Raw genomic sequence first — 11,958 nt, forward strand, 5'->3', positions numbered from 1 at the left:
CAACACGAGTCCGACAAAAGCCCCTCTTTCTGGTTGTGGTGAGTTGGACGCGGGGCAAGATGAATAAGGTTAGTAAATTCACGTGCGTATACATTATTTTATGCTTTTTATAGTACAGCCTAAATCAGGGGTGGGCAAACTTGGCCCTTCCAGGCCAGTTTCCTTCAGAGGTTAGCTCCAACCCTAATCAAACACACCTGAACCAGCTAATCATTGTCTTCAAGACTACTAGAAGGCTACAGGCAGGTGAGTCATATCAGGGTTGGATCAAATCTCTGCAGGAAAGTGGGCTGGAAGGGCCAAGTTTGCCCATCACTGGCCTAAATAGTGTGATTAGTGTTCATATGCACTTAATTAACTGTAAAAACAAAGTGTGGAACTGTCACAGCTTTAATTACGGGCTTTTTAAGAGTACGAGTATGATAATGATAACAGTATTGGGTGAAAAAATTATTTTTCATGCCTCGAAAGTCTACAGAGGACATTCCAGTATGTATGTTGTGGTGCACATTGCCTGTTTAAGGGTTAAAGAAAGGTGTGTCAGCTGGGAATGATGTCGGGAGGGAGGGTGAGAATTTGATTAACATTGTTTTAACAAAATGAAGCAAATAATGCAGAAAAAATAATAAACAAAAATAACAACAACCAACATGATAATAACAACAAAAATAATAATTAGAATAACAACTAGCCGACAAAAAATATTAATAACAAAAATACAACAACAAAAATAGAATAAAAACAATAATAGCAAAAATAGGGAGCAATAAAATAACAAAAATAACAAATATGATAACTAAAAAGTAATAATAACAAAAATAACAACTTCAAAAATAATAACAATTACAAAAATAATAATAACAAAATACAACAAAAATAGAATAAAAACAATAATAGCAAAAATAGGAAGTAATAATATATGAAATTAACAAAAATAATAACAAATAACAATAACAAACATGATAATAACAACAAAAGTAATAAAAACAACTACAAAAATAATAATAACAACAAAAATAATAGTAACAAAAATACAATAAAAAAAACAATAATTGCAAAAATAGGAAGCAATATGAAATACCAAAAAAATAACAACAAAAATAGTAACAACAAACATGATAACAACAAAAATAATAACAAAAATAATAACAATGACAAAAATGATAACAACAAAAATAATAACAAAATACAATAAAAAAAACAATAATTGCAAAAAATAGGAAGCAATAATATTAAATAATACCAAAAATAACAACAAACATGATAATAAAAACAACTACAAAAATAACATCATCAACAAATAACAACAACACTAATAATACTAAATATAAAAAATGACAAAATAATAACAAAAATAACAACAAAAATACAAAAAATATAAAAAAGAACAAGAAAATTAACAAAAAACAGAATAACTAAGAAAAATTTAAAAATAAGAAAAAAGTAAAACAAAAACAATGATAAAAATATAACAACAAAAATGGAAATACTACAGGAATAAAAATAATAATAGTAACGAAAATAAACTAATAATGATGAAATATAAAAATATATTTATATTATAATATAAAACGATATGATGTGAAATGATAATGATAAAATAATAAAAATCTAAAATTAATTTGAATTTAATAAAAGTCATATTTAAGAAAACAAATAATCCATTGCTTATTTTTATGCACACCAACATCTGTTTACCTCATGAAAATTATTTTGACTATAAATTTGACTACTGGTAAATTAGTAATACAGATAATAAAAAATCTGATATGTAATTAATTTAATTGAAATGCTCTGCTTTTTCTACTAATAAAGTTATTAAATAAAGTATTATGACTGCCATCTTGTGGTAATTACTATGCATAACATTTGCAGTCATGTTTTAAATTTATTCAATTCACTTAAGTATTCCAGTGGTGTGAAATACATTTTAAGCACAGATATTACATGAAGACTTTAAATTAATATGAGGTTATGAAAGAATTACAGTATATTGTTTAAAATAGATTTAGGGAACTGCTGTCACTGCTTCTCAACTACACTTTAATAAATGTGATATATCACCAGATTGAGTTCAACGTATTATGAGCATGACATGGCAAATGTAGGAGAAAAATGAAAAGATCAGATTAAAAGCCCGTCACAGAGGTTTCCATAATACATTTTTATTTCTTCAACATATTAGACAGTTCCTATATGTATAAAAGCTATCAAAATGAGCACTTGGCACAAATGTTGAATTAAAACTGAGGACATGAACACACCTCAGCACTGTAAACAAAGAAGCATCCCGATGTTTACCACAAATCTCTTAAAATGGTTACAAAAAGATCACAGCAGTGTGCTTATAAATCAAGCGGATGCACGTTCTTCATCCCTGGCCTTGTCGAATTCCTGTGCGATCTTCAGCGCGGTGGTATTGAGCCCCACTGACTGCATGTTTGTGATGATGGTCACCACCACCCCCTGTGGAGGAGTGTGTTTGCTCTCGCTGGGTAACACCAGCAGGACGCTACTGGCCCCCACAGCGCCCCCTGTGTGCGAGGCGTAATGTCTGCGGCTGCGGCACTGACCATATTTCTGCTGTTTCTCCACCACCAGCCAGCCCTGGGCGTACAGTCCGTTTCTGTCCCACGACGCCTCCGTTTTGTCCACCGGTGCCCATATGGCTTTGGCCGTGTGGGGTTTAAGGAAGCCAGGAAGCAGCCCGTCTGTGCTCTTCAGTTCGGCCATCTGATAGCTGTAGAGCACAGCGTTACCGAACACCAGAAGGTCGCCCACAGTGGACAGAAATCCACCTCCAGCCCATTTGTATGAATTGTCCACATAGGGGCAGTTCACAACACGACCCTTTTTATTGAAGTGGTAGAACCTGCAGGAAACAGGGAAGATGTTAAACAGGTAAATGATAAATAAGTGTGTTAAAAATAAGATAACATGTAAGATAAAAAAAAAGTTTCAATTGCATGGTGTAATCATATGAAACCAAAATGATAATAACTCTAAAAATGTCATGTGGTGTAACCATGTAAAAAGTAATACCATATTTTCTTTACACCTTAAATATGTGAATGTACTATTTATTATTTCAAAATATATATGTTTACATTTATAATGAATTATTAATTCATAAATATCATTACATTTTTGGCAAGTCACACCAGATGACATTTTACAGCCTGAACTTTACAGAACTTTTACAGAACATTACAGTCTGAAATTTATGGCAATTATGTCTTGCCAAAGAAAAAAAAGGTCAAAATATTTGATATTTTAAGAGTCTTACCGACCTTGACACACAGTCTTTAGGGATTCTCTTTGAAATCATTTCCTGTTTTATGTTTTTCTTTTCCTGCATGTTGGTTGCTCCGCATCAGACCACAATTTCACATTATTTATAAAATGATCTATTAATATTGTTCATTATTTTACACAGAGCAGCATTATAACAGAACTTTCAAATGTATCTAGTATGATAAAACAGCGCGGCTTTACCCCACATACACACGACCGGAAGGAGCGGAAGCGGTCGACTGTGCCATAATAAAAGCTCCGCTGCTTTACCCCACATACGCACGACCGGAAGCAGCGGAAGTGGTCGACTGTGGCATAATAAAAGCTCCGCTGCTTTACTCCACATACACACGACCGGAAGGAGCGGAAGCGGTCGACTGTGCCATAATAAAAGCTCCGCTGCTTTACCCCACATACGCACGACCGGAAGCAGCGGAAGTGGTCGACTGTGGCATAATAAAAGCTCCGCTGCTTTACTCCACATACACACGACCGGAAGGAGCGGAAGCGGTCGACTGTGCCATAATAAAAGCTCCGCTGCTTTACCCCACATACGCACGACCGGAAGCAGCGGAAGTGGTCGACTGTGGCATAATAAAAGCTCCGCTGCTTTACTCCACATACACACGACCGGAAGGAGCGGAAGCGGTCGACTGTGCCATAATAAAAGCTCCGCTGCTTTACCCCACATACGCACGACCGGAAGCAGCGGAAGTGGTCGACTGTGGCATAATAAAAGCTCCGCTGCTTTACTCCACATACACACGACCGGAAGGAGCGGAAGCGGTCGACTGTGCCATAATAAAAGCTCCGCTGCTTTACCCCACATACGCACGACCGGAAGCAGCGGAAGTGGTCGACTGTGGCATAATAAAAGCTCCGCTGCTTTACTCCACATACACACGACCGGAAGGAGCGGAAGCGGTCGACTGTGCCATAATAAAAGCTCCGCTGCTTTACCCCACATACGCACGACCGGAAGCAGCGGAAGTGGTCGACTGTGGCATAATAAAAGCTCCGCTGCTTTACTCCACATACACACGACCGGAAGGAGCGGAAGCGGTCGACTGTGCCATAATAAAAGCTCCGCTGCTTTACCCCACATACGCACGACCGGAAGCAGCGGAAGTGGTCGACTGTGGCATAATAAAAGCTCCGCTGCTTTACTCCACATACACACGACCGGAAGGAGCGGAAGCGGTCGACTGTGCCATAATAAAAGCTCCGCTGCTTTACCCCACATACGCACGACCGGAAGCAGCGGAAGTGGTCGACTGTGGCATAATAAAAGCTCCGCTGCTTTACTCCACATACACACGACCGGAAGGAGCGGAAGCGGTCGACTGTGCCATAATAAAAGCTCCGCTGCTTTACCCCACATACGCACGACCGGAAGCAGCGGAAGTGGTCGACTGTGGCATAATAAAAGCTCCGCTGCTTTACTCCACATACACACGACCGGAAGGAGCGGAAGCGGTCGACTGTGCCATAATAAAAGCTCCGCTGCTTTACCCCACATACGCACGACCGGAAGCAGCGGAAGTGGTCGACTGTGGCATAATAAAAGCTCCGCTGCTTTACTCCACATACACACGACCGGAAGGAGCGGAAGCGGTCGACTGTGCCATAATAAAAGCTCCGCTGCTTTACCCCACATACGCACGACCGGAAGCAGCGGAAGTGGTCGACTGTGGCATAATAAAAGCTCCGCTGCTTTACTCCACATACACACGACCGGAAGGAGCGGAAGCGGTCGACTGTGCCATAATAAAAGCTCCGCTGCTTTACCCCACATACGCACGACCGGAAGCAGCGGAAGTGGTCGACTGTGGCATAATAAAAGCTCCGCTGCTTTACTCCACATACACACGACCGGAAGGAGCGGAAGCGGTCGACTGTGCCATAATAAAAGCTCCGCTGCTTTACCCCACATACGCACGACCGGAAGCAGCGGAAGTGGTCGACTGTGGCATAATAAAAGCTCCGCTGCTTTACTCCACATACACACGACCGGAAGGAGCGGAAGCGGTCGACTGTGCCATAATAAAAGCTCCGCTGCTTTACCCCACATACGCACGACCGGAAGCAGCGGAAGTGGTCGACTGTGGCATAATAAAAGCTCCGCTGCTTTACTCCACATACACACGACCGGAAGGAGCGGAAGCGGTCGACTGTGCCATAATAAAAGCTCCGCTGCTTTACCCCACATACGCACGACCGGAAGCAGCGGAAGTGGTCGACTGTGGCATAATAAAAGCTCCGCTGCTTTACTCCACATACACACGACCGGAAGGAGCGGAAGCGGTCGACTGTGCCATAATAAAAGCTCCGCTGCTTTACCCCACATACGCACGACCGGAAGCAGCGGAAGTGGTCGACTGTGGCATAATAAAAGCTCCGCTGCTTTACTCCACATACACACGACCGGAAGGAGCGGAAGCGGTCGACTGTGCCATAATAAAAGCTCCGCTGCTTTACCCCACATACGCACGACCGGAAGCAGCGGAAGTGGTCGACTGTGGCATAATAAAAGCTCCGCTGCTTTACTCCACATACACACGACCGGAAGGAGCGGAAGCGGTCGACTGTGCCATAATAAAAGCTCCGCTGCTTTACCCCACATACGCACGACCGGAAGCAGCGGAAGTGGTCGACTGTGGCATAATAAAAGCTCCGCTGCTTTACTCCACATACACACGACCGGAAGGAGCGGAAGCGGTCGACTGTGCCATAATAAAAGCTCCGCTGCTTTACCCCACATACGCACGACCGGAAGCAGCGGAAGTGGTCGACTGTGGCATAATAAAAGCTCCGCTGCTTTACTCCACATACACACGACCGGAAGGAGCGGAAGCGGTCGACTGTGCCATAATAAAAGCTCCGCTGCTTTACCCCACATACGCACGACCGGAAGCAGCGGAAGTGGTCGACTGTGGCATAATAAAAGCTCCGCTGCTTTACTCCACATACACACGACCGGAAGGAGCGGAAGCGGTCGACTGTGCCATAATAAAAGCTCCGCTGCTTTACCCCACATACGCACGACCGGAAGCAGCGGAAGTGGTCGACTGTGGCATAATAAAAGCTCCGCTGCTTTACTCCACATACACACGACCGGAAGGAGCGGAAGCGGTCGACTGTGCCATAATAAAAGCTCCGCTGCTTTACCCCACATACGCACGACCGGAAGCAGCGGAAGTGGTCGACTGTGGCATAATAAAAGCTCCGCTGCTTTACTCCACATACACACGACCGGAAGGAGCGGAAGCGGTCGACTGTGCCATAATAAAAGCTCCGCTGCTTTACCCCACATACGCACGACCGGAAGCAGCGGAAGTGGTCGACTGTGGCATAATAAAAGCTCCGCTGCTTTACTCCACATACACACGACCGGAAGGAGCGGAAGCGGTCGACTGTGCCATAATAAAAGCTCCGCTGCTTTACCCCACATACGCACGACCGGAAGGAGCGGAAGCGGTCGACTGTGGCATAATAAAAGCTGCTTCATTAATAAATCATTAGCTCATCCATGAACATGATTTCTGCCCGAGTCCCGTCAGATTGCATCGGCTGTGGGGATGAAGACGACAACTCCCATGATTCCACACTCAGTCACAGCATCATCAAACTACACCTTTGTCTATTTGTTTATTTCGAATACGTGCCCTCTAGCGGCGAAAATTACATACTGTGCCTTTAAGCTACATTATTCATCTAATATGTACATTTTATTTCAGCTTTATTTAAAAAACCAAAAACCTTTTTTAATCGTTTTATTTAATAACAGCAATGGTCCACATGACTTGATTGCATATTTTATAAAATTTTTAACAGAATCAGTAGATTTTCAACTTTTGATCCCCTGAAATCAGAATTCAGAATTCAAAAACATGTTCAATACAGAAGAGGTGTATGTTTCCTTTTTTTTTTTTTTAAAGATTAATTTTTTTTACATGTTGCCTTTTTTACAACAGGACTGTGTAGAGCAGACAAAAAGTGAAGTGGGGGAGAGAGAGGGGGACAGGATCGGGAAAGGTCCTCGAGCCGGGATTCGAATTCGGGACGCCCGTAATGCAACGTTTCAATTGCATGTTTAATGTCTCCTTTACCTGGAGCGGTTGTATATGATGGGGTCGTTTTCGTCCGGTACGGTGTTCAGCATGCCCAGCTCTCGAAACATCTTCATCATGTGGTCGAGGAAGTGCTGACCTGCTGCTCTCTCCACCACGGCGCTTAGCAGGGTATATGCATGTGTCGAATACAGGAACGTAGAACCTACGGCGGTCGTATAACGCAGAGTTACGGACAAATTACTGCAGAGAAACATCACTGTACAACAGAGACATTCTGCTAAACTCCTCATTTTGAGTTCTACAACAAGTCAGGTTTGGACCGACGTGAGAGTAGATAAACGGTGGTAAGCTAAAGATCACGATATCAAGGCAACATGCTCTAAAAATAAACCAAACCTCACAACAGATTATAACAGCGCTTTGTTGTGTGCAGTGAAAGCATACCGGGTTTAAAAATCAGAGGATCGTCTTTGAATAAGTCCAGAGCCTGGGTGACATTCTCAAAGTTGTCTTTGAGGTAATACTCCTCCTGCTCGAACTCTTTTTTCCTCCTTTGGCCTCCTTTAGCCTCTTTGCTTTTAGCGCTGCTGTCCTCTGCTTTCGGCTTCTCTTTGTTTTCGTCTGAGCTCTTCTCCTCTTTCTTCTCCGGGGGCTTCAGAAGGCGCTTGGCTTTCTCTTTGTCCTCTCGCACTTTCTTGGCATCTTTCTCATAGTGACGGATGCCACTCAAGTGGGACAGGAGCATCCGGGGCGTTATTGTGACCTGGTTTAAGGACAGAGGGAAGAAAGCTAAGCCAAACCGAATGAATTATGTTGGGTTGGAAATAATTCGAAAATTCCCATAGACTTTCATTGAGGGTGTCAAAACTTTTGTACAATAACACATATAGAGTATTTAAGCCGTTTATCGCTAACAAAGCTTAACAATTATGCTGGGACAACAAGCAATACGCTAATCATGCTAGCAACATGTTATCAATGTGCTAAATCATGCTAGAAACATTCTATCAACATGCTAATTCAAGCTAGCAACATGCTAAGAACATGGCAAAACATTCTAGCAGCATTTTAAAACATGCTAGCAACATGTTAAACCATGTTAACAATGTGTTAAATAATGTTAACAATAGGCTAGTAACGTGCTAAATCATGCAAACAGCATGTTAAACATGCTACCAATGTGATAATTCAGGTTAGCAACATGCTAACACATGTTAAATCATGCTAGCAGCATGTTAAATTATGTTAGCAATTTGCTAAATCATGCAACAAGCGAAAACATTCTAACAACATGTTAAACGCTAGCCATGTCTTAAATCATGCTATCAATGTGCTAAAACATGCTAGCAACGTGTTAAATCATGTTATCAATGTGTTAAATAATGTTAAATGTTAACAACATGGGAGGGATCAGCAAAGGTCCTCGCGCCGGGATTCGAACTCGGGACGCACTACCCACTAGGCTAATTCACGCTAGCAACATGTTATCAATATGTTAAATCATGCTAGCAACATGCTAAATCATGCAAACAGCATGTTAAACATGCTAGAAATGTTAAATCATGCTATCAATGTTTTAAATCATGCTAGCAACATGTTAAATTATGTTAGCAATGTGCTAAATCATGCAACAACATGTTAAACGCTAGCAATGTCTTAAATCATGCTATCAACATGCTAAGACATGCTACCAATGTGTTAAATCATGCTGGCAGCATGCTAAAACATGCAAAAAATGTGTTAAATAATGCTAGAAATGTGTTAAATTATGCTGGCAACATGCTAAAACATGTTAGCAATGTGCTAAATCATGTTAGCAACATGTTAAAACATGCTAGCAAAATGCTAAATAATGCCGAGTAAAATCTTCAAGCTTCAATTTTTTTCAAAGTTTAGAACTTTCAGACAAGGCTTAAAACTTTACTCATCTAGTTAATAAATTGGTAACAAATTAGTTGAGCATAATTCACATTAATCAGATGAGTTATACTGATTAAATAAATAAAAAAACGTCTTTTTAAATGGATGTACTCACATCCTCTGATTCAAATAGCTTCTGTGGGAACTCTGGCACGTATTTTTGGACAGGAGCATCTAGATCTATCTTGCCGTCCTCCCAGAGTCTGGCGACGGCGGCTGCGGTCAGAGGTTTACTGATGCTGGCGATTCTCATCACTGTGTCCGGACCACAAGGCACTCTGTTCTCCAGATCTGCATAGCCAGCCCCTGAGAGACAACAGACACAGCCAGTGGTCGCTTTCTGAGCTGCTGTTCTAACACAGGCCTCGAAGCGAGTAAAGAACTGGTCCCCTTGGATGTGGACTTGTGGCCTTAACGTAAATGTGTCATTTTAAGCATGGATGGATTTTGTAAATCCTACAGTAGTGCAGACTACCCAAGAGCCTGTATGGGACCAAGCATCAGTGTGCGGTGGGAGACTTCCTACCTTCACACCAAACATGACTGCCATCCACTGAGACCCCGATAACCATCCCAGGAGCTCCTACTTCATCCTGCAAAATAATATGACTTCTCTGTAGGCTATTCTGCACTATAAACTTTGAACTGTTAATTTAAAATGAAAATAAATCAATAAAAGGCTTAGCGAGGATTAACTAGGCAAGTCATTGAACAACAGTGGTTTGTTCCGTAGCCAATCAAACAGATCATTTCTTAAGAGGGCTAATAATATTGACCTTAGCCATTTAAAAAAATATTTATTTCAATTTGCCTGGAATAAAAGAATTAAGGCTTTCTCCAGATGACAAATACAGTAAGAAATAAAGTGTTAAAATTCCCTTGCTCTGTTAAACATCTGACTAAAGAACTGAAATTTCATAGGGGGGCTAATCATTTTGTCTTCAACTGAATATATATATATATATATATATAAACATTTTTATTTTTCACATGTATAATAATGTAAATATTAAAATACTAAGTACTTTGTTTTATATAATATTAGATACGAATATTTCATTATTAATATTCAAATGTTGAAATGAAATCAATATTAATAGACTTGTTTGCCAAATATATACACCTAAGTACAGCAGAACATGTCGACAATAAGATAAGCTCAACAAACGATGCTAAAAATAAATAAATTACATAAAAGCAATAAAGGATAAGTATTAAACGCAGTGTAAGTTACCTTTATCCGCTGCAGCAGGTCTCTGCTGGTTTCTATAGCGGCTGTGTACTTAGAGACTTCGAGTGTCTTCTGTACGTTACATTCACAGCGTTCAGACGCAGAATCACGATATTTCAGCCCCAGAGCCAGAACAAACCCCGTCCCGACACCGAGGAGCCAGAAGAGCGGGTGTCGGCTGCTGCAGGGGGAGGTGACAGGGCTCCTGCTCGTTGAAATCAATCTCTTCAGCTGCTCTCTCAGCTTCCCTCTGGATGTCAACACAGACACAAAGGCTTCGGATTTCTGAACACTGTACTTACATTGTGTGCATATGAGACCCCGTGATAAACACAGTAACCGAGACATGACTGTTTTACCACTTATAATAATAATATATGGGGGGGGGGGATAAAATAGTTGATGGGAAGAGTCCAGCAAAGAGTTCGAACTCCACAGAAGCCGCGACAAACAGCTGACATCCGGGTTATGTTACAGAATAAAAGTCCACAACGTTGAACAATTCAAATATCGTATTTGTAGTTTTTTTTAATATGTTATAACATTTACATTGTTTTATTTAAATAGTATAACATTTATCATATTTACAAAAGCAATAATCTAGACACAAATGTTTAACCGTTTGAACTTTTTCCCCCTTAGCCAAATAGAAATTTAACACGACTGCCTGCTGGAGAATTTCCTCATATTTATTTTCCCCCGTCTGGATAGTGAAATAATAAACTGGAGTCAACAATCAAACTAATGGATAATGTATATAACTGTATATCATTTTCTGTAAAAAATGGGTTATCGTATTCCACTTTCTTTTCATATGTTGACGAGTCTGAACGCAAAGTGAAGGAATAATAAGTACTCAACGTAAAAGGTCTTTTATTTTGAAAACTGCAGAGACTTTAAAAACCAACGAGCCAATCAGCCGCGCGCAAGCCCCGTCTTCACGCTGCTGTCAACAACAAACTTCCCTTAATGTACTGTTTAGGCGATAGCGGCTGTTATTTGGACAGTTTCAGGACAAACATTAATATACATGTAATATAACACAGCCAGCAGGCTGTAGTGTATTCCGCTCCCTCCCATCTTCATACAGTCTACGGTTCACTCAGACCAAGCATTGCTTCTGTGCGACACACTGGCCTTTCACGACAACCAGCTCGCCTTCTCAAGACCGTGTTCACCGCACAATACAGGTCGTGGAAAAGTCACGGTATGTTATTTAATATCATTTCATAAAATTATAATTCTATAATGTATAAAAAACCAGAAGAAACATTTATTTATTAAAATCTAGTTATAATTAATTATAATCATTATAATAGGCCTAACGTTTAGATCAGTCACTATCTAGAAAAATATAAAATTATATATTTTAATATATAAAATATAATATATAAATGCTTGGATCAGAAGAAAAAATATTTAAATTTTAAAGAAATCTTG

The 11,958-nt window shown here is 40.6% G+C and overlaps 1 protein-coding gene across 1 annotated transcript; it reads right to left on the reverse strand.

Annotated features, from left to right (window-relative positions):
- Positions 1 to 2,143: 2,143 nt before the first annotated feature.
- Positions 2,144 to 10,971, reverse strand: LOC107589333 (serine beta-lactamase-like protein LACTB, mitochondrial). The gene is made up of 6 exons (XM_016277745.1): positions 10,522 to 10,971; positions 9,814 to 9,880; positions 9,403 to 9,593; positions 7,812 to 8,130; positions 7,404 to 7,569; positions 2,144 to 2,872 (listed from the first exon to the last, which is right to left on the reverse strand). Exons 1-6 carry the CDS (start codon positions 10,864 to 10,866, stop codon positions 2,353 to 2,355), a joined length of 1,608 nt encoding a protein of 535 aa, XP_016133231.1. The 5' UTR covers positions 10,867 to 10,971; the 3' UTR covers positions 2,144 to 2,352.
- Between the last annotated feature and the right edge of the window lie 987 nt (positions 10,972 to 11,958).

This window comes from Sinocyclocheilus grahami, unplaced genomic scaffold (genome assembly GCF_001515645.1).
Source record: "Sinocyclocheilus grahami isolate Dianchi unplaced genomic scaffold, SAMN03320097.WGS_v1.1 scaffold115.1, whole genome shotgun sequence".
Taxonomy (NCBI): domain Eukaryota; kingdom Metazoa; phylum Chordata; class Actinopteri; order Cypriniformes; family Cyprinidae; genus Sinocyclocheilus; species Sinocyclocheilus grahami.

Excerpts from the sequence above, each read along its gene's own strand:
- LOC107589333 (XM_016277745.1), bottom strand. The coding sequence starts at position 10,866 with ATGTCTCGGTTACTGTGTTTATCACGGGGTCTCATATGCACACAATGT. Across the intron at positions 8,131-9,402 it reads AGCTATTTGAATCAGAGGAT|GTCACAATAACGCCCCGGAT; the intron begins GTGAGTACATCC and ends TCCTTAAACCAG. Across the intron at positions 7,570-7,811 it reads TCCTCTGATTTTTAAACCCG|GTTCTACGTTCCTGTATTCG; the intron begins GTATGCTTTCAC and ends CGACCGCCGTAG.